Source organism: Mustela nivalis (genome assembly GCF_964662115.1).
Source record: "Mustela nivalis genome assembly, chromosome: 14".
Classification (NCBI taxonomy): Eukaryota; Metazoa; Chordata; class Mammalia; order Carnivora; family Mustelidae; genus Mustela; species Mustela nivalis.
This window is the reverse complement of record NC_139033.1, coordinates 14,987,658-15,014,752: the sequence shown is the minus strand read 5'-3', so window position 1 is coordinate 15,014,752 and position 27,095 is coordinate 14,987,658. Positions and strand designations below refer to the sequence as shown.

At 50.6% G+C, this 27,095-nt stretch overlaps 1 protein-coding gene across 2 annotated transcripts in view; it reads right to left on the bottom strand.

Moving 5' to 3' along the window:
• Positions 1–27,095, bottom strand: part of TMEM132B (transmembrane protein 132B) — a 353,798-nt gene that overhangs the window by 153,469 nt on the left and 173,234 nt on the right. For both annotated transcript variants that reach the window (XR_014302643.1, XM_082698602.1), the window contains exon 3: positions 9,952–10,098. Coding sequence is in view for 1 of the 2 variants with exons in the window: in XM_082698602.1 (XP_082554728.1) it covers positions 9,952–10,098 (147 nt within the window). In the remaining variant the exon portion in view is untranslated. The remainder of the gene's footprint in view (positions 1–9,951; positions 10,099–27,095) is intronic.

The following is a 27,095-nucleotide window of genomic DNA, read 5'->3' as shown; positions in this document are numbered from 1 at the left end:
AAAAGACCCTTGGAATTTCTAAGAGAATCTTTCTCCTCCGTTCCTGTTTCACGAAGGACCCACAGTGCCTGGAGCCGGCAACGTGGTGATCAAGGCTGAGCGTCCCACAGCCTGGAACAGAGTCGGGGATCTGAGAAGGCACAGAAATCCTGCCAAAGGGCTGACCTTTGGGAGTGTTTCCCTTTAGCACCAACTCCTTCCCTTCTCTTTTGGAAGCAACTCTGATGCTGAGAAAGGACTCCTAAGCTCAGAATTATTGACATTTATCTGCTGGATGCCTACTGTGTGCCACACACTATTCTGGAATCTTAAAGTCTAGGTTCAAATCCCAGACCCACCAGTCTTAGCAATGCAACTGGAGGCCCTTCATTTCTCTGAGCCTTACTTTCTCCATTCTGGAAGGGGGGCTAATCGTGCTACCTTCCTCAAAGGGATATTTTTATATTTATATTTTATATTTAAGCAGAGGCATTGTATCTGGTCAGATCTGCTTCCAACAACCCCCGAAAATGCGTCCCACATTAGCACCTTTCCTAGACTACTCCCAGTGTCCCATCCACGTCCACCCAACACAGACACTCTATATCCTAAGTCTATCCAACCAGTAGCAATTGTTGCATTAAAGCCAATTCTGGAAGTCTAACACAATACAGTGTTAATATTATATAAAGAACGGCGTAATAGGTCACCTTGCCAGAAATGTTTCCTTTAACTCTTAAAGGATCAGTTCCAATGTCAATGCCTCTGAGACGCCTTCCAGCGTCCCTCCCTACAGAACCCGTTTTGCCCTCTTTATTCCACTGCCCTGGGGCTCTTTCTTGTCCTATGACTGTGCAGAGTGGCCCTCCTGGCTGTCCCAGCATCCATGACTTGCACCAGAGTTCTGAGCATCTAGACAGAGCCCTGCTCTAAAAAGTACTGTAGAAGTCTAGCCAATTGTAAACACTTGCTGAGACAGGCACTAGGCAATAGGGAGCCACGAAGCCTCAAAGAAAAAGGTGTTTTAAGATGCGTCTGGCAGCTGGCGGCAGAACGGATTAGTGGGGAGTGGTCACCGGTGGCCACGGGGACACTCTAGGAACGAGCCGTGTGAGCCTGTACATTGCCAGGGATGACACCTTCAACCCGCAAGGCCCTCCTGGTCAGCAGGAAGACTCAAGAGTCATAAAGTAAAACACATTTTTTCCTCAACGACATTGGAACACCCAATTAGGGATTTTTCTGTCCCAAACCAGCCATCTTGAGAATCAGGGAAACTTCTGAGTCAGAGTCATCTAAATGAAACCGCGAACTTACTCCAGACATGGGGTCACGACTTAAAATGTTTATTTGAATCAGAGGATAAGAAGAGAAAGCACAGATTGGGCGAGGATGTTTGCAAAGCACATGACCAATAATGGAGTGGAATCTAAAATAGACAAAGATCTCTTAACACACAACAGGAAGAGAACAAGCAACCCAATTTATCAATGGGCAAAAAGAACCCTGAACACACACCAAAGCAGATAAATAAATGGAAAATGAGCCTATGAGAAGATACGGGACATCATATGTTCTTAAGGAACTGAAAACCCAAACAATACCAAGATACGATACCATTGTACACCTATCGGAACGGCCCACATTCAGGACACAGCAGCGCCAATGTTAGCGAGGACGCGGGACAGTGGACTCCTACTCACGACTTACTTAGCAAGACTGTGTGGCAGCTTCACACAAAACTCAGCACACCCTTACATACGATCCAACAATCACACCCCTTGGTATTTACGCAAACGAGCGGAAGACTTACGTCTGCACGCACACTAGCACACGGATGCTTACAGCAGCGTTATCCATAATTTGCCCAAACCTGGAAGCAACAAAGCTGTCCTTCAGTAGATGATGGAGAAATAAAGGGTGGCAGATGCAGACAATGGAATATGATTCAGCGCTGAAAATAAACGAGCGATCAAGCCATGGGAAGACTCAAAGTCACCTTGCGCGCATATTACTTCGTGAGAGAAGCCAGTCTGGGAAGGCTACAGGCTGCATGATTCCAGCCACGTGACGTTCTGGGAAAGGTACGGCTGGAGATGGGAAAGAGATCAGCATTGCCTAGGGATTCTGGAGGAGAGAGAAAGAGAAATACGTGCGGCACGGAGGATTTTTAGGGCAGCCGAACTATTGTTTTCGACACTGGAATGGCACACGCACATCACACATCATTCTGTATTTGTCTAAACCCACAGAATGCAAGACACCAAGAGTGAATCCTACTATATGGCACACGCTTTACTTAAAAAGAATGTATCAGAGGGCACCTCGGTGGCACAGCTGGCGAAGCGTCGGACTCTCAATTTTAGCTCAGGTCACGATCTCAGCGTCGTGAGACTGAGCCTGGCATCGGGCTCCGTGCCCAGCAGGGAGTCTGCTTAAGACTCTCTCTTCCCCCTCTCCCTCTGCCCCGCCCCCTGCTCACACTCGTAAGTAATAAATAAATAAAATCTTTTTTTAAAAAACAAGAATGTTATCAGTGTTAGCTGATCAACTGAAACAAATGCACCCCACTAATGCGGGATGTTAATAATGGGAAAAGCTGTGCCGGGGGACAATGAGGATTCCCTGTCATTTCTGCTCAATTCCTCGATAACCTGTACGTGCTCAGAAAAGTCTTACTACGTGTGAAATGTGCACCTGAAAGCCCTTTGCGTGGTCAGAGCAGGCATCATTATGCCTGGTAACAGCTGAAGCCCAAACCTCGGTGGCCTAAGGTGACAACGGTGCGGTGGTCACTCACACCGCCGGGCTGTGCCAGGTCAGCAGCGGGCTCTGCTCCTCACAGTCACGGACAAGGACACTCTCCTTAGCGAGACGGTGGGTGGGCTCCTCTGAGCGTCCCTCTCGTCCTTGCCACACCTTCAGAGCCCAGTGATAGCAAGGATCTTGCTAAGTCGGTTTAGAGAGAATACCCCCTTTCCTGCCAACCTGCTCATTCTCTATATTCTAACCAAACCCCTTACCCCACCCCTGCTGTCTGATCACCGTGGCCTGCCCTCAGCAAGAATCTGATCTGGTCAGTCTGGCCAGGACCACCCCTGACCCGGGATGACTCCTCTTAGTCCGGCACCATCGACGGACCCCACCCTACTACCCCCGACTCTGCTCCTCCGCTATAAATTCCCACATGTCTTTACAGGTCATGCAAAGTTCTCTCTTCCCTTTCCTGCAACATTTTCCAAATAAAATCTATCTTTACCACTTGTGCTGGGGGCTAGCTCTGGCCTTCCCAGACGTCACTCAGAGGCTAGCCTGATGCGAGGTCTTCAGGCATCCTGCTGTATTCCTCCAGACGGGAGTCCTTCTCTTGAATAACAATGATGACTAGATTGACCACACGACCCCAAAACATGGCCAAAGTGACCATATAGTGATAAAAAAAGGAAACACAACAAAGTAGGGAAAGACACTTGCAGACAAACACAGGGGGAAAAACTCAAGTTTCACCAAACATCAGGTCAATGAAACTTAAGCCTACAAGAACACAGCCATATTCCAACTATCAAATTATCATTTTGAGACAATGACTGCCCAGTGGTGGCAAAGGAACCAAGAACAGGGCACTCTCAAACAGAGCTGCCAGTGCAAACCGACAGGAAAATGTCACACAATCATCAAACATTTAAAACTTCATCATGCCTTGTGACCTACCTGTTTACTTGTAGCACTCTCTCCTGAAGACTGACCACAGAAGTACTCAAAAGACATTTTACATTTTTAAGGAATGTTGAAAAGGGGAGGAAATGAAACACAGTAAGTAAACAGAGAATCTATCATATCAATAAAATATTATACCACTATTAAATATTACACTTAAAACTACAGGTTCATTGAAAGGCTCTGTGAATCTTTAAACTGTTCGGAAAAAGTTGCTTATGTGTTTATATTTGGGGAGAAAAAAGAGTGCACCCCTTTATTAGTTTTTCAGAGGGGCTGATAATTACGGTTCCAAATAGTTAACAACCTGAGAAGATGTTGCCATATATTTGTTCTACATTGTTACAAAAACAGCTTTCAAAGCTAAACAAACTCTAATACTGACAAAAATGACACATTTGTGGACCTCCACATATAGGCAAACACAATCGCAGGAATATACTCACCAAATTTTAACAATGGTTCCCTTCGAATCATACACAGGTTCAGGGACGGTTTTTATCTTCTATATCTTATTCAGCGTATCTTCTAAATTTTAACTGAACACCTATTACTTTGGAAGTCCGAAGACCTCCGGCAGGCCTGTGCTGAAAGTGAGCAGCAACATAAATTCACAGACGTTCACAGTGGCCAGGGAAAGGAAAAGAGGTAGCGTGTTTTTAAAATATTCCTCTCTTTCTTTTCTTCGGTTGGCCTGATTCCTCTTTGGAAGGGGGAGAGGAGCCCTTCATTTCCCTGTAGGAAATCCTGTTGTGACTTCATAGCCTGAATTAGACCGAGCCAAGGCCTGCTAGGTTTCTATACCTAAATCCTGGTTTTGAACTATCTTGGCAGCTGGTGCTGAGAGCTGTCCCGTGGTACACTGTATTGTCAGCCTAACAATTGTGTTTCGAAACCCACTATTTTTGAATCCTAAAATTGTTAAAAATAAAATACCTTTATCTTCTCACAGTGTTTGAATTCATTACTATTTCTCTCATTCCTACATTCCACTAATTCCCATTTCTGGCCACACATTAAGATCACCTCGGAGGGGCGCTTGGGTGGTGCTGTCGGTTGAGAGTCAGTTGGTTGTTTCAGCTCAGGTCGTGATCTCAGGGTCGCGAGACTGAGCTGCGTGTCGGGCTCTGGGCTCAGCATGGCGTCTGCTTCAGATTCTCTCTCCCTCTGCCCCTCCTGATGTGCACGCTCTCTCTCACACACATTCTCTCTCTCTCTCTCTCTCTCTCTCTCAAGTAAATAAATAAATCTTGGGGCACCTGGGTGGCTCGGTCCCTAAGCGTCTGCCTTCAGCTCAGGGCATGATCCCAGGGTCCTGGGATCGAGCCCCCGCGTCAGGCTCCCTGCTCAGCGGGAAGCCTACTCCTCCCTCTCCCACTCCCCCTGCTTGTGTTCCCTCTCTCGCTGTGTCTCTCTGTCAAATAAATAAATATAATCTAAATAAATAAATAAGTCGTTAAAAAATTAAAGAAAACAAAACCTGGAGAGTCTTTCTTTTCTTTTAAGATTTATTTATTTGACAGAGAGAGAGATCACAAGTAGTCAGAGAGGCAGGCAGAGAGAAAGGAAGGGAAGCAGGCTCCCTGCTGAGCAAAGAGCCCGATGTGGGACTCGATCCCAGGACCCTGAGATCATGACCTGAGCCGAAGGCAGCGGCCCAACCCACTGAGCCACCCAGGCACCCTGGAGAGTCTTTCTAATACCGATGCCTGTGACCCACTGAGGTGTGAGGTCTCGGGAACGTGTACTATTAAGGCCCTCCGGGCTATTCTGACAGGCATCCAGGTTGAGAAGTCTTAATTTATCGACGCAACAAGTAGTCATTAAGCCCCTGTATTCATTTCCTATCGCGGCTGTAACAAATTACCATGAACTTAAGAGCCTACAGCAACAGAGATCTAGACTCTCCCATTTCTGGAAGCCAGGGCTCCAAAATCAAGGTGTCCGCAGGGTCACGCTCCCACCTGAGGCTCTGAGGGGAAATCCGCTCATTGCCTTTTGCAGTTTCCGGGGACCCCAAGCTTGCCTTCCCCGGCTTGTGCCCACTTTGCTCCGATCTCTGCCTCCGTCTCCATGGCCCTCTCCTCCGGGCTTGTGTTACGAGAGGACATCTGTCATTCGTCTGAGCCCACCTGGACCGTCTACGATAATCTCTTCATCTCAAGATTCCTCACTTAATTACCCCTACCTCTTTTTTTTTCCCAAAGAAACATTTGCACGTTCTGCGGTGAGGATGTGTGCCCACTCGCCAGATGGCCCGCCGGGCCCGTGGGCAAGCTGTCACCGAGTTTTCAGTTCGAACAGACAAGAACGGTGAACGAGGACGGAGGACGAAGGTGCAGATGGGCACAGCAGGGGGCTCGGATAAGCGCGTAGACTCTAAGGTCCGGCAGTTTGGCTACTTACTGGCCTGGAAAGCTTGGGAAGTCATTTGAACGGGTCAGCGTACACATCTGTTAAGTGGCAATCAAGCCTCACGGGGCTCTAACCTTGCCGACTCTTAAAAGAACCTTTCCTGAAAGATGTTGTGTGTTTTATCTTTACCTGTCATTAAACCTCCTAAAGAAGGAACAAAACCAACATGAATGAGGCAGACGGGAAACACGGCTGTACTTGGAGACACAGGAGACCGCTGCTACCTCTGTCTTTGTCCTTCTTCTAAAAAACATAAGTAAGTAAGAATCTCGAAGTGCAGTAAACTATGTATCCTGAATCCACAGAAGGACACTCGGTGACTCTTTAACACACCTGCTTAACGTTTAACAGCCGAATTTCAGAAAAAGCTATTCAGGAGGGCGACCTCTGTCTGCCCAGTGTTTTCTGGATGAGCAGGCAAAGGACCACTCCTGAGAGACTGGTTCCAGAGCTTCCCAACAGGGTAACGCTTCACACTAAACATTTGACTTGGATCTTGATTTCACCTTGAGCTGGGTTGACAACAACGCGGGGAGAGGGAGGGATTGATTTCTTTAAAGAAATCTATTCGGGGGCTTTTGCTTTTCTATCCTACAGAGAGGCACAAACTCCTCTTTCCGTGCCGTGCCTCCGAGCTCCTCCCCAGTGCTCAGGTGAGAACGAACTCTGTACTGTGGTTTCTGAACACAGGAAAAGTGGTAGCTTACTTCTGCCGAGGTACGGCTCCCCGTGACCAGACAGAAACCATTCAAGGAGCAACCCGGTGGCAGGCTCCTTGATCTCACGCAGTCTCCATGCAAACTGCCTGCCTTCCATTTCGATCGCTGCCCTGTTATCTGTTCCGAACACTTTCAAATTTGCTTATTTTTCTAATCTCCCCTCTCCTCCTTGGGTAACACGACTCTTTATCTTGTGGTCATCATCTTTATTCCTCACATCTCCTCACAATGCGCGTTCATGAAAATAGTTTAAATTAACATACTGCCTTTCTCACTGAGCTCATCATGTCTTCCCATACGACACATTTTTAATTCTTATCACAGAATTTCAGGCAGTTTGTACATTATATTCTATTAAAAACTCTATTCCGCCCAAGGTTGTCACAATTCGGAGATTACAGCTTTCTGGGGGATGTTCTGTTGGGGATAGATCCACATATTCACTTTGTTAGCCGGCAAACGCGGTCCGTGAGCTTGTATTTCACACCTCACTTGACATCACAATTCAACAGAAAAGTATAAAGAGAGGCAATTATTTATTTAGATTATGGGATGACTGTTAGCGGGATATTAGAGGAGTATAAACTGTCATGCGGAAACATCGATCCCTGTCCTTCGTCCAGCCCCGGGGAGGTCCAACCCCGAGTGAAAGAGGAGGAGGAGGATGCCGGATGGGAGAGCATCTCACGATTATGTAACTCTGTTTCTGTAAGGACTTTTCTTGTGCTGCAACTTTTTTCTCTCTCCTCAAGAGAATGCGAAATTGACTCTCGCAGAACCAAGAGGGATCCCCACAGCCTACGTCTTTTTCTTCGGTGTAGAACATCCCCACATGATCAGTCAGATATTTCAAGAAGTCAGTTTCCGACACAGAGACCACGGATCCTGTCCCCCACACAGACCCTTCCGACTCAGGACAGCTGGAGGGGCGTGCAACTGTTCTACTGGACGATGGTGGGAGAGCGATTAATGCGTTCGGTGGAAACTGGACTTGGGTTTTCGAATCAAGACCTTGTCGCGGGCGCAGGATCCGTGGGTGCATCCTCTCCCGTGATGCTGGATAGCGGCCGCCGCTCCCCGTCAGCCCCGCGATCACAAGGGCCCCCTGCACCCTCACGGCCATGCCATCTGTCACCGTCAGTGCAGGAGTCAGGAAATGACACAAGAGAGTCGACACTTCCTCTTACAACAGGATTTGTGGTGGGTGATTTTGTCCAGCGGGAGGCTCACGTCGGTGCCCGGAGCACGGGGAAGGCAGGCCAGGCCAAGCTGTGGTTGCCAGGAGGTTGGTTGTGCTAGATGCATTTTCAACTTCCAGGATTTTCAACGTAGGATGGGTGCCATCAGGCGCTCACCCCACTGCGAGTCAAGGAAGATCTACACCCAAGATGCATCCCCAAATGTTGATTTCGGAGGGTGTGCGTCCAGGCATCACGTTCGGGCCCCTCTAGCATATCAGGACCATGGTAACTGAGAACTTCTCTCATCCTCTAACTCCGTGTCCTTCAGGTGGGCTGGCCAAAGTGACCGGTTCTGGTGGGCCCATGATCCAAGCCGGGCCCAACAGGGCCAGGGGACCCGACGGGGAAGAGCGGCATCCTCCCGAAAGTGACCCACCGGCAGGATGGACACTGGGAGCTGCTGGTGGCCGACCTGCCACCAGGAGGGAAGATCCTGCTGGGGACGCTGCCAGCCCAGAGGAAAGATGGGGGACAGGTCACTAAGGATGCTGCTGGACAGCTGGATCCAGACGTCCCTGGTGGCAGCCCCCGGTGCATCTCCATCAGCGCAAGGAACCCAAGACCCCTTTTCTCTTGGGCTTCATCGGTGCGGCACCCCACGGCAGCCACCGGACAAAGCCCACCTGACCAACACCCCCAGGAACCCAGAGGGGGTCTGGGCCCCAGCACAAAGCAGAGAGGAAGCCACAGCCCTTGGCAGGCACCACGTTTGAAGAGCGTGGCGAGGTGCTAGCGGACGTACATTCTCCTGCCTTCTTCCTTTATAACAAAGACCACCGCCGGCAACAACCCCCCAAAACAGTTCCGGGTGTTCGCTTTCCCGAGACTGCTTCTGGGGCAAAGGCAGGAGCTCACCGCTCCCCCGAGAGCTGAAGAGACGACTTCCAGGTCTTCTTCCCTGATGAAAGAGAGACACAGAGAAATGCCTCCCTGCCTGTGCTAGGGAACAACGGGGTTGTTTAGACTCCGCAGGGTTAGGCCCCAAGGGGATGCTCTGTGGACTCACCAGGGTGAGTTTAAATACTAGAGGGGAAAGAAAAGAGAACAGGGTATGACAATGGCAGACGTCTGCACGGGCTCCCGGGCCAAGCTGAGGCCTCGGAGTCTCGTCCCGGCTGAAGTGGGATCCATTGTGGTTTTAAGACGGGGACCGGGATGGCACATCTAGGTGCTCTCTGGCCTGACCCCTTGAGAGAAAAGGCTGCTACTATCGTGGGGACAGCTCAGCTCCCTCTGCCTTTTGGGGGTCCCAAAGCACGAGAACGGGCAATGACTGCCCTTCACCACCCAGGTGAGCGCAGCCCCATGAAACCCAAGGCGACCGTCTGAGCCGGGGAGGACAAGTGTGTGCCGGCAGCACCAAGCTCACCCGCCTTCCCCTTCTGACTCCATACGCCGATACCCAGGCGTGATTCCTGCCAGACGACCGCATTTACGCACTGAGACGCAATCACTCAGTCGCTCTAGCCGCCTCTGCTGCTCATAAAAACGTACATTTCCCCCTCGCCTCCTAGATCATGTCTACGGTCCTCATTTCATTCTTCCGTCTTCAGCGCAAACAATAACAATAATACTAATAAATTCCTAAAATGTGGTTCTCAAACCCTGCGCATATGCGAGTTCAGGTCATTTGGTGAGACTGCTCCCCTAATTGGGCCATTGGTGTATAAAAGAGCGTGAAGACAGAAAGCCTCCTTCGGCGACGCGGCCCCGTAATGGAGCCATTCGGAAGCCGAACGGCGGAGCAGCGCTGATGAGTCGCCCGTCAGTGCAGAGGCGTCGCGCCGTTGGTGCACATCGCTTTGCTCTCAGCTCCTGCAGCCTGCCCGCCCCCCAGCCCCACCACGGCTGCAGCCCCGCCCGGGGACGTCGGCGCTCACCTGTTCTGCGTGTCCGGGGGGTGGCCCACACAGGTGAGGGCGGCGGTCGTCTGCTCGCTGCTGCTGTCTATCTCTTCCTGGACGGCCCACTGCTGGTCGCTGCTGACTCGCACGGCCGATATCTTCACCCCCGCTGCGGCCTTGATTCTGTGGGGTGGGAAGAAGACGCATGCGTGCATGAGACCACAGTATAGTGCAAGACAGGTAGTAAGATGCAAGAGTCAGAGCAGATCTTCCCTTTCCTCTGGGAGACGTAGGGAAGAGAGGCAGTTAGTGGCTGCCTTTGAAAACTCAATGTCCTGTTATTTTTACAAGCGCCTTGAAGCAGGAGCCCCAGCATCTTGCCAAGCACGTTAGTTTTCTGTTTCATCAACGTGCCAGGAGACAGATCGCTATCTGCTGCGGGGCCCCCGAGGGACGGAGGTGAGGCGGGTGTGTCTGGGCAGGCGTGGATGGGACCTGCTTGGCCTGCTGTCCACGAGGGGGAGGGGGCACACACAGCTGGGGGCTGGGGAAGCCCAGGGGACCGAGGAGGAAGGGGCGGCCCTGAGCACACGGGGAGAGGGAAGGATGGGGCCCGCCGTCATCAGGAGAAAAAGACACTCAGGCACCTCAGTCAGGCAGGATAGGGTGGCCACGGAAATGCCTGGTATGGTGTGGGCAGAACTCAGCCCCCCAAGGAAGAACCCAAGGACCCACGTGCTCCAGCACCGAGAAAAGGCCAGCTCACAGCCTGGTTGTTTTGCGTGTTTCCTGCTCCTCAAATGACCGTCGGCTGTGACTAACCAGGGTGTGTGTCCTCCTCTCTAACAGCAGGATTGGCGGGCATCTTCCAAGTTCTGGGATAGCAGCCTTGGGACTGGTCTGTGATGAGCTGGGGACATGTCTGGGAATAGTCAGGAGGAAGACAGAGCCACGGAACGTCCCCTGCTCTCCGTGCCTTAACCATGTAGAAGTTAAGAGCAAACGGACGTGCTTTGCCTTCTGAGTCCAGGAACAATCACCATGCAGGGTCAGCGGGGCCTTGGCTGGGAGGGGGCATGATATCCCTCTGTTTCCCAGAGGCCTGTGGACCCACAAGCAATGCCCAGGGAGGCCCTGGGCACCCTTCCCACAGATACATCAAAAGGAACATGACTGAGGTGCCTGGGTGGCTCAGATGGTTACGTGTCTGCCTTCAGCTCAGGTCATGATCTTGGGGTCCTAGGATTGAGCCCTGAACCCCACGTGGGACTCCCTGCTCGGCGGGGAGCCTGCTTCTCCCTCATGCTGACCCTGCCACCCCACTTGTGCTCTTTCTCTCAATTTTTTTTCTTGCTTGCTCACTCTCTCTCAAATAAATGTAAAATTTAAAAAAAAAAAAAAAAAAGCATAATTCGCCATACAAAGGAATGAAGCCTTGACACCCACTACAATGCTACAAGGTACATCAACCTGGACAACATCAGTCAACGCCAAAGAAGCTAGACACCACGGGCCGTGTACTGTGTGATTCCATTTATGTAAAAGGTCCAGAAGAGGCGAATCTGTAGAGACGGAGAGCAGACTGGGGGTTGCCAGGGCTGGGGGCGCTGGGGAGAAGGGGCAGTGAGCGCCAGACTAACCAGCACAGGCTTGTTCGGGACTAGAATATGCTAAATGCCACTGAACCGTTCCCTTGGAAATGGCCAATTGTATGTTGCCTGAATTTTGCCTCAACTGAAAAAAAAAAGAAAGAAAGAAAGAAAAAGAGGTAGAAACAGGCAAATAGTACCTCCTAGGAGAGGTTGAAACTTTAAAAAAAAAAAATGACAAAAGTAAAAAAGTAACTATCAACACAGACACACACAAGTCTCCAAGACCCGAAAAGGGAGCTTATAAAAGCAGAATTTCCAGGAGCAGCAGGGACCATTTTGGACTCGAGGGCTGTCCTAATGCCACTGGCTTTGTGGCCTCCCAGGAGGAGCTCAGGGATGGAACCGGGGGCTTCAGATACTTGCAGACCTAGTTACACAGAGAAGAAATGCTTCTGCTTCCATTGTCTGCCTTGACAGGTCCTCACACAGATGTCAGCATGCTCAGCCGCTGGCCCGCACACCAGGACCCCCAAGACGTCCCTGGAGACCCGGCAGCGCCCCTGGAAGAGGCGGACGCCACGCCGTGCTCTGACCGGTCTCTCTTGCCCGACACTGCGGACTAAGGGTGCTCCCTCCTCCAAGCGTCCCTTCTCAACCCCGGCTGTTCCCGGGATTGACTTAGGTGAACCATGAACAGAGGCATCCTGCTCTGTCCCCACGGTCAGCCATTCCGTCTTGCCAGCAAAGGGGCAACTGGAAAGAATGTTCCAGAACTCGCATCTCCTGTCTGGTGGCCCCTGCTGCTGTAATGGTTAGGGTGTCCTCTCTCACGCGCACGACTCCTCAGGGAGTTCCTCCGTCAGACAGCCCCGTGGGCCGCATTATTACTATTGTCCTCAAAGTCCGGATGAACACATTTTGACCCCTCCGCTCCTCCCCATGGAGTGGCCAGCTGGGGGTCACAGAGGTTCCAGCACAACACGTCCACTGAAGATTCCCACCCTTGGGGTTTTTTTCTCTCATTCTGACCCAAAAACAAAGCACAGGTCCCCTTGTCGTCAGAGACAACATCTTCAGGGACGCGGCCTCTCTGAACGGATTCACGTGACTGGGGCCTCCCCACTGACCTTCCTTTGCGGTCTTTTTGTTTGTTTGTTTTTTGAGACAGCGGCCATTGCAATGGGCCAACTCTCCCTAGGAAGCCGAGAAAGCAGGCTTCCCACCAGGGCGACCACAGTACCAACAGCAGGGACAGGGCCCAAGCGGGTCTGGAGGCCAGCCACTGTGCTCACCACGGTCACTGTCCTTGCTGGTCCTAAAGAGATCCAGGGGATCCCAGGGGAGGCTGGGAGGCAGACTTGGGACGGTGACCTGTAACCAACAGAGGTCACCCAGCAGGGTCACACCAGTGACCAGGGCTGTGCCTGAGGAGAGAAGCAGACAGCAGACCACGGCAGCCTCCCCAGGTTTCCCTCAGGTGGGATTATTGGCCCCGGCACACCGCAGGTGCTTTTCTACCTGCTGCGATGCTCTCAAGAGGGTGTCTGACTCCTTCACCTCTTGCTGCCTACTTGGAGCGCAGCCCGGTGGCTGCCCTCTCCAGGGGCAGCCAGCCACCTACTGGGTTAGCCCCCCAGGTTTAGCCGTTGGGGGTGAGAGGCATCTCGGCATCTCTATGTTCTCCCTAGCAGGGTCACTGGCTCTCAATTTCTACTCCACCACCTACACCCAGGCGCTGCGCTCAGCATCAGGGCTCCAGACCCCGTTCCTTCGTTTCTTCCCTGTCCCCACCCTCCTCCCAAGCCACCGAGGAGGACTGTGACCTCCTGCCTGACCCAGGGCACGCCAGGGACGTTTCTGCCCTAACGCTCCTGGTTCCTGTGCTCCCGGGCTCCTCTGGTTCTGGTAGCTCCCCCGAGCTCCACAAAGTCAGACCCGAGAGACTCGGCTCACTGGGCTGCACAAGGGGAGCCAGAAACTTCCGCATGGCTAATTTCGAGGCAAAGAGGAAGCCTCAAGAAATCGGATTCCTACCTCGCCCCCTCCAGGCTTCCGAGGGCCCATCCCTCCCCCAGAAAGTGGACTTTCAGGCCACTAAATAACTACCAAAACCGCCATAAAGACAGGCCAGCTTTTATACCCAAAGGGCAGGAACCAAAAGCTCAACAGTCAGACACGAACTATCTCCATTGGGGCCGGGAGCCACACAGGACAGGTGCACGGCATCGTGGGGCCTGTCTTAGCTTTTATTCTCAATTATGATTATTAATCATCCCTATCATTACTGTCAGTACAATGCACCCTCGCCAACCTCGAGCATAGAAAGCAGACACCTCCCATCGGAGGGGCTGAAGCGAAGGGAACACAGCAAGCTTTGACCCCTGTTGACTCCTGCGCATTGCTGGGGTGTGTGGACGGGGTTCCATTTCTTTGGAATGCTCTCTGGCCGCGTCTCCTAAGCTGAATTTCTGTAGATCAATCGCCCGGCGCTTCCACTACTGGGCATATGCCCAAGAGAAAAGCATGTGTGTGTTCCCCAGAAGAGCAGGGGGAGTTCGAGGCAGCCCATCCTACGCAGGCCCGGTGCAAACAGCCTGAACTGCTCACTGACAATAGAACAGATACCGGGGAATACGGGGCCGCAGGAACAAGAATGAGCACCTCCCGCCACCCAAAGCCACGCGACGAATCCCCAGAGATGCTGTTGGGCAAGAAAGGGCACACCGCAAAAATCCCATTTACAGAAAGAACAGGCAGACCGAACTCTGAGGTTGGGCTCAGCGTCGTGGTTACTCTCTCGGAAAGAAACCGGGCGGGTGTTCGGATGGCCTCTGGGGTCCCTGCCGTGTTTGGTTTCTCCTTCTGGATGTGACTGCATGGTGAGTTTTGAGAATTGATCAGGGTGTGCTCACTCACGTGCACTTTTCTGGGCATGGGTTCTAGTGCCATATGAAGTTCACGGCAAAGCAAGCAGATCTAATGTCTGTAACATAGACACCGAGTTGCAGCCAGGGGAACACCTATTACAGGATGTCAAGCTCAGCAGGAGGCCTAAGGACAAGTCAGACTACCACCACCCTGGACACACAGAGGGGTTTCTCCCCCAACTTCCAGCACCCGGTGGTGCCCGGGTGCCCGGGGCCCCACCCTTGTTCTGAGGTGCATGGAGTAATCTGAAACTTTGTCTGTGATGGGGAAGGGTCTTAGAATCTAGATGAGCACCCCTGCTGGTTGGACCAGGAACTGGTGACATTCCAGCTGCTATGGGTAAGCAATGAGGAAGACATCTAGACTCCAGGCCAGTCTCTACCCAGCAGGGACTAGAGACAGGCCAGAGACCCACAGCTTCTCCATCTCATTCTCCCTACAGCTCTCCAGCCCACCTTATCTACCACCCAGCAGGACACAAGAAAACTTGTCTGCTGAGTGCATCTGAGTCTTTCTGTCTTATACTTAGGACACCCACTTTAGAATTAAATACTCAACTCTAGGCAGGATTTTTGGCCATCTGGTTGCCTATACAGTGGGCGTGCAGTAGAAGACTAATCCTGTGCACTGACAGAATCTCCTCTTGGGGTTAGTGTGGCTGCAGCCGCTCCAGATCTTGCATCCTCATCTGCAAAGGAAAAGCAAGATTCTCTCGCTCAGAACAAAATCCTGGAGCTAGGTTTTCATTGGCTGAATCAGACTGAGGATTCCACCCTGGACCAAGAACTAGGTGGCCTATGGGGTAGAAGACCAACGCTCACTGGTTTAGCCAGTTAACAACCATCCCTGCACTAAGAATAGAGTTAAGCCCATCTGAATCACGCGGCAGCAACCACAAGTGGCGGCTCCGGAATTTCAAGTCACGAGAGAAGAAATCGATGCTTGGTATCAGAAACACTAGCCTAAAGGCGAATTACTCAGGTTCTGTCCCTCCCCTGAATACAAGTTATAAACCTGTTCCTGCACTCCAGTTCTTAGCCCAAATCCTTCCCGATTTTAGATTATACTCGTTAGAGTAATTTAAGCCCAGAAAAATCCGTGTCTTGAATATTCATTAAATGTGTTTTAGAGAAATATTTTGGGGCTTGGTGATATTCTTAACACGCGTTATGTATAAAAACAACAATATCTAAAACTATAGGAAAACTATTAATGGTCTCATCGCCATGATGAGCTTCGGGGATCTGGGGGCTGAGCCAGTAAAAAGCACGACCACAAGGTGGCAGGAGCACACAACGAGCTTTATGGGGCAACCCTTGGCTGGGTTTGCAGGCTATGGAGTCCCTCATTGGGTAAGAAGGACATGGCACCAGCCCCACCCCAAAGGGGAGGAGGACAAGTGAGCTGCGGGAAACAGGACGATCTGAGGGGGGGGGGGGGTTCGTGTCTACCTGATGTCGCTAATCAACACACAGGCAAGTCTGTAGATCACAGCAGACTTAGGGTCTTCTCACCAGCGTTTATGGCTAACAGACGCTGGGTATGCAGGGTATGCAAAGCAGGCAGGCTCCAAATGGCTAAAAATATGCTTATTTGGGATATATTTATAACAATCAGATGTATAAAGATTTGAGTTTAGCGCTGGCAGGATTTTGAGCTAACAAGTCCCAGTCTGCTGGGAAGAAATAAACAATACAGGGGCCAATGTACAGGGACCATCTCTGGCTCACTTACGTAACAACTACTTTCTGATATTTACCAAAAAACCTTACATTTATATTTCCATAGGGTCTTCATTATACAAATATTTATCTGAATTCTTGTAGTTACGGGAGTCCATTGGGAAGACCCCAGTGGCAGAATGAGAAACTAGCTGTTGATGAGCTGACTCTTCAGATCATCAGTCCCCACTCACAGGTGGCCCTTGGGTGATGTGCGCCTGTGCCCACCCACCACTCCATCATCCCTGCCCCTGGGGTTGGTCCGGTGGTGTTGGTTGTCAGCCATAAGCACGATGCAAATGCAATGCAAATCTACTGCAAAATGACCGTGCAGATCTTGGGGTCCTGGAGGACTGCCAGCAAAGCTACGGAGAAAGAGAATCCAGGAGGGGGTCCCCCACGGTCGCTCAACAGATCTGTATGGACCGTTAACAAGTGAACAGGAGACAATCAACAAGGATCTTTTCTTCAAAAGAGAGCGGTTGTGATGGCAAAGCGCTGTGAAGCTCTTGAGGACACTGGGGAAGCCCTCGAATGTCTCCGCTAAGTTGATCCTCTTCGTGACCCTACTGACAATGCCAGGTGAGAAATGAAAAACATGGGATTGCATAGTTATAGAAAATCGGAGGAAAAGTTCAACAGACGATGCGTGCTTTGTCCTGAGTGGCACAGAGGGGGAACTGCTGAACCTAAACTTTGTTTAAGATAAAATAAATCCGTCATCATTTTTAATTCATTTCTCATAGAAGAAGAAACAAAAAAGTCCCAATTGAGGTTCCTTTTGCTTGCTATTGTCTATGAGACTTCAGGCTCCTGTTTTGGTAGATTCCTTCCAATAGTCCAGACAGTCTCAGATTAAAGTCCTACCACTCCTGGAGCTTGGGATGGCAATGCTCTTTCAAAAAGCGTGTTGGATACGCATAAAAATATGTTAACATTCTGTATTGGTGGGGAACATGCTTCCTTCTGGTTCCTAGAACAGGGAGTGCCTTCCAACTCCTGCAGGAACCGCTCCCTAATCTCCTTCAGGTTTGGGCAAATGTCACCTTCTTGGTGAGCCTTTCGTAGTTATCAGAAACAGAACACTAACACACAAACACCTCACTTCCCGTGCATATTAGCTGTCTCCCCCACTGGAGGAAACCACGGGAGAGCACGTGTTTTTAGGAGTCTTACTCCCTCCTTTATCTGTGGTTCTGAGAACCAGGCCCAGCGGATGGGGGGCACTTAATTAATATTGGTCGAACAGAGGGTCTCTATCTAAGGTGTCATCTGTCTGTGGAGATCCCACAAATATCAGACTTTGAAACCTGAAGAAGCCCATTAAAAGAAAAAAAAAAAAAAAAGCCACCAAGGGCAGGGGAGAGGTACATGCACGGGAAGCTGCTGGACCAGAGGTTTTTGAACTCTCAAACACGGCAGAATCACCTGCTGCTACTTACAAATATCTAGACCCAAACTGCAGAGACTGTAATTCCCCAGGTCTGGGGCAGGACCCAGCAGCACTGTTTTTAAACAAGCTGCTGCGAGGACCCGTGTGGTCCTCAGAACACTCTTCGGGTAACAGCGTTTGGGACACGTTCCAGACAATCACATGCTGTCGAGGAGAGGAACGCCAGGGAACATCTGGTGTTCGACACGCTCTTGAGATAAGCCCAGCCCTGGGCCCTGGAGCACTTTCAGGGTGTGATTTGGGAAAACTATGAAGATACTTCCAAGTTGGATCCTCCCAGCAAACCCCTTTCAGTGTGATCAGTCAACCAGAGAGAGAAAAGGATGTACGCGTCTCCCACCAGGCACCTGGAGGCTGGCAAAGTCAGGCCCTGCTGAGAGCTCGTTTCAGACCATGATTTGAACTCGAAAAGATTGCAGGATAGAGAAAAGAGTCTGGGAGGGAGCCCCCCCCCGCCCCGACCCTGGACCAGCCAAGATGAGGGCGGGGCAGGTGGGGGGTTCCCTCCTCTCCAAGTGGCTGAAAACCAGGATGCGGAAAATAGGTATTTTCAGTCTCTGAGGCTGAAAGAGAACAGGAATCCTCTTGAAGGACAAATAGACAACCCGTGCTGGAAAAGCCCACAGTCCTTCTGAGCAGAGTGCTGGAGGACACTGGAATTCAGCTCTGAGTGTGGGAACATGCTAAGAAGGATCTGGATGCATGGGAGAACTTTCCCCCAAGCAATGCCTGCTGCCTCCTTGGGGCGATCTCCCCTCTCTTGTCTCCCTGTTTGATTCTAGATTTTATCTGGGAAAGTCAGATGCTAAGCAAACTCTATGTATAGCTTTGGACAAATCAGAAATGTAACGTTTTCACAAGCAGAAGAATGGTTTTAATTATCACGATGTTCCTATCACAAGCGGGGCCTTGATCTTGTCACTTTGTTTGTTTGCTTGTTTGTCCGGCCCCTGGGAGACAGCCAGATGCCAGCAAAGTTGATTTGCAAAGCAGTGGGGTCCCTCACAGCAAGGAAGAATGATAAATAAGAATGAGTTTGCAGCGATTTCTGCTACAATTCTAGAAATTTATTCTCCGCTCTGGCCAAGGGAGCTCTGAGTGTGGAAATGCCAGTGGGTTCCCCTCTGCAGGAAGTTCCACTCAGCCCGGGAAGCCAGCTCTCCTGTGCCTTGTTGAGACTGTAATTATGTTGTTTGCCCAACCAAATGATGGCTTCTACGGTACAATCATTCCTTCCCTGATTCCGGCTTTAGAGACACTTGGATGATGTCAAATCACAGTGCCTTCCACAGGTAATCCAACAGAACAAGACTGCCCCCCCCCTAAATTCCTGCGGGGTCTCCCCTGCTCTGTGCTACTGTATGAGTCTCCTGGGGCTGCTGTACCAAATGACCATGACCTGGAGAGGTGGGCGGGGTGGGGGCCCAGTAGGTGCTTAAAACAACAGAAATGTGCACTCTCTTCGTTCTGGGGGCTGGAACTCTGCCATCAGGGTGCTGGTAGAGTGGGTTCCTCCTCGGGGAGTCTGGTCCCTGGCTCTTCCCCAGCTTCTCGGGGTCACCGGAAATCCTTGCCTCCTAGACATCTCTCTCCAGTCTCAGGATCTGTCTTCCCACGGCCCCCCTCCCCATGTCTCTGTGTCTCTCCTCTCCTTACAAGGACATCAGTCCCTGGACTGAGGACCTGCACGAATCCCAACTAAGTGCATCAGCGATGATCCTGTTTCCAAATGGGCCCCATTCTAAGGGTTGGGCGGGCAGGAATTTGGGGGACCCGACACATTCCCTACAGGCACAAAGGCCAAAATAAAGAAGGTGAGGTGAGGGGGACAGCAAAGGTGTCTCTTCTCCGAAGCACCAGGTGCCTGGAAGGAGAGCCCAGAGCGCCTCTTGACTTGGCCGCTTACTCAGTGCTGGTCCGCCAAGTGGATAAACTCTGGGGTGGCTGCTCTGATCCCCGACTCCGGGGATCACAGCTTTGTCCCTTCCTGTGAGTGCGGGTAGGACCTGTGACTTGCGTCCGACCAAGAGAAGATGGGAAAGCAATGAAATGCCACCCACGCACCATGAGCACACTGGGCAGGGGCAGGGACATGGAGATTTTCATGGGGCCCGATGAATGGCTTCTCATGGTTCAATTAGCAAGGCAAGATTATTTCATGGGAAGCTAGGATTAGTAAATGTGGAGTAATTAGGAACCAGAAATGCTTCTGAAATGAAAAGGATTTGGAAAGTGGACACAGTCTCAAGGCTTGGGTTCAAAATGCGACTGTGGGGTACAGTGTCTAATTTAAGGTCTGTTCACTGAGTACCAACTACACGTCAGGTGTTAATGAGCTGTTCTGTGCAGAACAAATGGACAGTCTTAGGAGACAGAATAATGAAGTTACTGCCGACTTGGAAACTACATTTCTGGCTGAAAACCCAGACTCCAGCTGCATGACCTTGGGAAAGTCACTGAGCTCCTCAGTCTCCTCATCTGGAGAAGGGGACTATTAATAATACCTCCCAGTGAGGTTTGAACGGAGACAATATGTAGGAAACACGTAGAGCAGAGCTCGGCATAGAATAAGAACCACACAGCGTTGGTTATGCAGGTGGTGGTGACAGGAGCGCCCAGGTGGGTCCCCTTCCTAAAGCAGCAGCCTGCCCCCCAAATGCTGACATTCCAAAGAACCATCTCTCGTTGCTAAAATGCTTCAGGGACAGACTGAGAAGTACAGGAAAGCTGTTGGGAGAGCCATCCAACAAGCTCCCGGCCCTGGTCACCTCACCCACAGAAGACCAGGTGGAACTGTGGGGTCAGCCCAGCACCCAGCCCCGTCCCTTAATAAAGCAGCTAAATTTCCCACTGGGAGCAGCGCATGCTCAGACCGGGGGGGGTCCCACTTGACCTGACACCACCCCCTGCGTCAGGAATCTGTGTGAGTGGCCACAGCATCCCGTCCTCCGGAAGAGACTGATTGGTCTGAGGAGAAACCACATGACCCAACCACACCAATCAGAAATACCCCATTCCCTGGCCGTGGTGGACGGGCTCCCAAAGAGAACTGGACCTGGGATTTGCTGGGGAGAGTGGAGCCTAGCCCTCTGGTCACTGAGGTGGAAGTGCTGCAGGTCTCCACCACCTGCCTGAGGTTGAATCCACAGGTGGAAAGAGACGGCTTCCCGGCCACATTGTCTGAGCATCTGGATTCAGCCAGACCTGAGGCTGTCTTGGTACTGAAAAGTTACAAGAGCCAGGAAATTGCCTTTAAGCTTCTTTGAGTTGGGTTTCTTCTATTTGCAGTTGAGAGTGAACCACGGAAAAGTCAGGCTCTGACATTTCTGCTGCTCAGAGGCCCACATGAAATCCCAAAGTTCACAAAAGATACACATGTAGAGTCAGCATGTAATCCAAGGACAAGAGAACAGATGGCGGAAGGATGTTCCGTATTTCAGCCGTCCGTGTGAGTACCGGGAGCAAATATTAAACAAAATGAATCTATGGAAACAACCCAAGCTCCTCTCTCTTTGTCATACCCATCACTTTAGTAATAAATGTTAATAAACAAAGCTAAGGTATAAAAAAAAAAAAAAAACCTCAAATAACCTGACCTTTTCTGGAATTAAACTCTTTTTCTGTCACCTCTGTTATTTGTACAATGTTTGGTGATATAAATTCTCAAATGCCTGGTGAAGAACCATTTTGTCTAGTAAATGAAAGCTCTTTGTGAGCCACACTGAGCTTTTTCGTCTCTCCCTCGCTGCCCAGACATGAATGAGGGCCCACCCTGACACCCTGGATATTCCCTGTGGAGGAACACTTGCTAGTAATCTGGGTACTCACAGTGACCACACACACACACACACACACCCATATTCACAGCTTCATCTATCATCTACAGGGTGATGACCCCGAGTCATTTTCGCAACACAGAACTTTCTCCTGAGTCTCAGCTATGTGGCCAAGAGAATACTTTGAAATCACCTCTTACAAGTCTCAAACTCAACATACTCAGAACAGAACTCAGGAGCAGCCCACCCAAAAATAAGAAATAAAAAAAACAAAGCCATCTTGCTTCTCTTGTCCTCTTTGGGAAAGGACCACGGTCTCCGTCTGTTTGGGACATGCTGTGACCAGACGGCATCGACCATGGTGGGGTGGGGTGGCAGAGGTGGGAGGGGCCTTAAACAACAGAGACTTATTTCTCACAGTTTTATAACCTGGAGAGTCCACGGTTCAGGAGCTGGAGGGTTCTGTCCCTGGCGAGGGCTCTCTCCCTGGTTTGCAGTCTGCCGCCTTCCTGCCGCGTACTCATATGATGGAGAGCAGAAAGAGGAAGCAAGCTCTGTTCTGTCTCTCCTTATAAAGGCACAAACACCATCATGAGGGCCCCAGTCTTCTGACTCCTATACCTCCCAAAGATCCATATCCAAGTACCATTATGCTGGGGATTCGGGGGTCCACATATCAACTGCGGGGGCCCTCAGACCATAGCAACCACCATCCAGCGAACTGCTCAAGCCAGAAACCTGGGGATCAGCCTTGACACCCTCCTTTCTGTAACTGGCTCCCCATCCTCTCTCCACACCCCTGCATCCTTCTCACGTGTGTCGCGGCAGTAAGCACGGACAACCCTTGCTACAAGCTACCTGGCCACAGGGATGACCTGCTCAAAATCTGGAACCATCAAAGTTCCAAGCTTAAAGCTCACTGGTTGCGCCAGTGTTCAGACACATCCGAATTCCCACAAGGCCCTGCATGGTGTGGACCGCGATTGAGAGATTCTGAAGCTGCCCTAATCCAGGAAGCGGCGAAGCTAACAGCTTAGTGTAACAGCACAGACTCTGGAACCGGGCTGCCTGGCCTCCAGTCCTGGCTCTACCATTTAGCTGCTCCGTGAGCTGCATCACCTCTCTGAACCTCAGTCTCCTCCTGTGAAATGGACTCACCGTGGCTCACAGTAGCCACCTTCTAGGTATTCTCTGAGGACTGAACTAGGAGCACTTAGTAGGTGCTATTTTAATTACCTCTCTAGGCTCGTGGCTTCATGCTTCCCTACTGATTCTTCTCAACTCCTCAGAGGCCCAGGGCTTTTTTCCCACCTGGCTCTACTGGTTCTTTGTTTCTCCCACAGATCTCTTTCTTAGCCTTCTCCTCTTGCCCATACTGCTAGAGGCTGACGGCTGTGAACTGCATCCCAAGAGGCTCCGTTGTGCCGCCTGGGCGCCTGGGGCTTCCAGGTGGGATCAATCAACAGAAGACACAGCAGGAGATGAGAAGGTGAGAGAAGAGGTCTCGGTGTTTACCGCCCTGGCTTCTCCTGGCTGGTGAGGGCAGCCGAGCTCCTCTCGCTGTGCACACGGCTCCCTGGACAAGCCTGGTTACCGCCAACTAATGCTCTCCTAGGTTCCTGCAAATCCCGCCGGGGCCTTGCGCCCTTGGCCAGGGTGCTAACTGCTCAGCCCTGTCAACCGTCCTGGGTGCTTTGCCACCTCTGGCTGGCTCCCTTCGCCCTGCCCCCACCTTAGTCAGAAGTTCTCTTGGGGCGGTGCCAGCCCTTTCCCACCCAAACCCAGACTGGTTCAGGCCTTTGCAGAGATGGTTCACTACGCCTGAGGCCTCATCCCTCACGCGCCACACCCCCACCTCCAGTTATCTGGGTCACTCTCATCCACGTTTGACTCAACTACATCCACACCTCCTCAGAGAAGCCTTCCCAGGTGTACGGGACTAACTTAATTTATTTGAGCACATCTGGCTTGTTCTTATTATAACCACATCTTCAAATGATGCTTTGCACACCTGTCGAATTGGTCGCACAATCCAACAGTGAAATACGACAGGTCCCCGCCATGGAAATGACCGGCTTTATATGATGCAGAAACACTGAAACTGATGCCACAAACAAAGTCACTCAAGTGGCTTCTCAAGCTGAGAAAGATGCTCTCAGAAGGTACGGACACCTGCCGTGTCTCGGTTACCGACAGCGGCTGCTTACGAGTGCGCCCTAACCAAGCTTTGTGTCAGAGTCTGCTACGCAGACTCGGGCACTAGAGGCAGGATGAGTGGCAGGGAAGCCGGCATGGGTTTCGGGGCCCCGGGGTGGCGGTGGGCCCCACCTCGTGCGTCACTCGCTAGTAGCAGCGGAGACGACCTCTCACGTCCCATAGCAGCCCCAGTACTTGCCAAGAGCTTTCACACGTGTTATCCCATTTGTTCCTCATGAAAACGTGGGAGCTGCTGCAGAGGAATTATTCACACGCCCACGATCGCACACGGGGCGCCGCAGAACAGAGCTGGACCCCCGTGGTCGCAGGTCCCAGCCCACGGCTCCTCCCAGGAGGAGGGGAGCCAGCCTTGCCCACGTGGGCTTTGCCTCCTCTTGGCTGGGGAAGTGCTCCAAGCCTCTCCTCTCCAGCGTCTCTTTCACTCAGCGTGGAAAGTGCCCAAAAAGCAATGTCACAGAGAATCGAAGAGCATCTCTCCAGCGCCCAGCACCCGGGTTCAAAGCCAGGTGCTGCCATTTTCTACCTGTATAACCGGACACCAATTATTTCAGCCTCTTTGGACCTCAGCTTCCTTATCTGTAAAGTGCGGACAAGAGGGTCCACTTGGATGGTAGGTTTGAATATTAAATGAATGAAGGTATTTACATCATGCAGCACAACACCTAGCATATAGCAAATAGGTGCCACTTCTGTCCTTCTAACCCTTGACCAAGTGTCCCCAGGGACCAGGGGTAATAAAGGTGAAGAACTAAGTAGAGACTATAGTAAACAGGTCCCGAACACTGACATGCCCTAGTCTCACGCGACTCCCCAAGAGCAAACTGTGTCCTCCGCCCACAGAAGCCGCACTCCGGGGACAAGAACTTCCACCCGTGTAGCTCTAATGGTACACAGTGTGACTTTGGAACGACTTAGTTGCAACAGGCCTGCAGCGCCAAGGCTACCCAGGCAGAAGTATTCTTGGATGAGTTTCTCCTTTCTCTCCATCCTGACCATTTTGTTCCATTTCCTCGGTGCAAGAAAATAGTCTCCTAGGACTACACTTGACACAGTAAGCGGGTCAGACACCTGGGTACATGCATGTGCACAGACACACACAGTACCCTAGTGCTCTTCCGTGCTGTGAGAAACAGAAGTAAAGGCTCAGGAGTGTAGATCCTGCTGGAAAGGAGGAGGGAAGCCATCCGTTACCTGCTGAGATAACTGTAAGGAATACACAAAGGCCAAGGACAGCGGACTCCAGGTAACACTGCCTCGCTTGGCCTTCCTGCAAGAGAAAATATGTCCTCTCCACACCAACCAGAGACCCATCTGTTCCTTAATGAGGGAATGCCTAGAGCACCCATTTGGGTTTGTGTGTTCGAGGATCCAATAGTTTTAGCTGCGTTTGTGACACAAGTTCCAATGTTCTACGCAGAGACTTGGAAAATGAGAGACAGAAACCTTCCTTAATTCTTCTTTCTAAAGAGAGACTTCCTAAGCGAGGGGGCGTACATGCAACCTGGGGGAAGAAGAAGAAGAAGAAGGAGAAGGAGAAGGAGAAGGAGAAGGAGAAGAAGAAGAAGAAGAGGAAGAGGAAGAGGAAGAGGAAGAAGAAGAAAGAAGAAGAAGAAAGAAGAAAGAAGAAAGAAGAAAGAAGAAAGAAGAAAGAAGAAGAAGAAGAAAGAAGGGTAAGCGGCACGAAGAGAGCAGATTTCCGTCTGGGCTATCCAGCGCCACGTCTGACGCAGCCACGGACGCTCAGAGCGGTCTTTCTCAGGCAACGTCTCCCCGCACCTCAGACTCCTGAACTGTGTGTCCTCACTTCCGAAACCGGCTTCAGAGACAGAGAATTATCATACATCTGGAGGAAAAGAAGCCGCAGAAGCCGCAGGTCTTAGAGAGCTGGAGATTGACTTCGCACCTGGCTAACAGCCCCCTGTGGGACGCGAGCCAGGTCGGGACACTGGTGGGCGCACTGTGCCTCCCCGGGCCGTAGCATTTGGTGAGCTGTTCTTATCTTCACAGACCCAAAAATGCAACCAGGTATTGCTAGATTTAAAAAACAACAACAACAAAAAAAAAAACACCTCCTCTCTGTCCCTCCTAAAGCTGAGCTGAGCTTAGCATCCTTGCCCACACGGCTCCTTCTCCCGCTCTCCCCGAGCACCTCTGCTGTGCCTAGCCAACTTCTTTCCACCCGCTCCCTCACTGGCTGTTCCCCTAGTCACAGTCTACTCCCCTTGTCTTACGTTCACAGGCATTTTAAATTCCAACAAACCATTACATAGAAAACAAAATTGCAACAAACCTTCATGTAAAGAACCGAAAGGCAAAGGCAAGCGGAATGTACAACTTCGTTCCTCTGCGGTGGACTTTCATTTCATTGTGGGCAGGGATACAAAACCCACTTTCAATTCACCACTCCCCAATTTAAAAGACATCAGTGGTCACAATGCTCTAAAGCTAGAACTCAACCACAAAAGGAAGTTTGGAAAGAACCCAAATACATGGAGACTAAACAGTATCCTTCTAAAGAATGAATGGGTCAACCGGGAAATTAAAGAAGAATTGAAAAAAATCATGGAAACAAATGATAATGAAAATACAACAGTTCAAAATCTGTGGGACACAATAAAGGCAGTCCTGAGAGGAAAATATATAGCGGTACAAGCCTTTCTCAAGAAACAAGAAAGGTCTCAGGTACACAACCTAACCCTACACCTAAAGGAGCTGGAGAAAGAACAAAAAAGAAACCCTAAGCCCAGCAGGAGAAGAGAAATCATAAAGATCAGAGCAGAAATCAATGAAATAGAAACCAAAAAAACAATAGAAAAAATCAACGAAAGTAGGAGCTGGTTCTTTGAAAGAATTAATAAAATTGATATACCCCTGGCCCGACTTATCAAAAAGAAAAGAGAAAGGACCCAAATAAATAAAATCATGAATGAAAGAGGAGAGATCACAACTAACACCAAAGAAATACAAACTATTATAAGAACATACTATGAGCAACTCTACGGCAATAAATTTGACAATCTGGAAGAAATGGATGCATTCCTAGAAACATATAAACTACCACAACTGAACCAGGAAGAAATAGAAAGCCTGAACAGACCCATAACCAGTAAGGAGATTGAAACAGTCATTAAAAATCTCCAAACAAACAAAAGCCCAGGGCCAGACGGCTTCCCGGGGGAATTCTACCAAACATTTAAAGAAGAACTAATTCCTATTCTCCTGAAACTGTTCCAAAAAATAGAAATGGAAGGAAAACTTCCAAACTCATTTTATGAGGCCAGCATCACCTTGATCCCAAAACCAGACAAGGATCCCACCAAAAAAGAGAGCTATAGACCGATATCCTTGATGAACACAGATGCGAAAATACTCAACAAAATACTAGCCAATAGGATTCAACAGTACATTAAAAAGATTATTCACCACGACCAAGTGGGATTTATTCCAGGGCTTCAAGGTTGGTTCAACATCCGCAAATCAGTCAATGTGATAC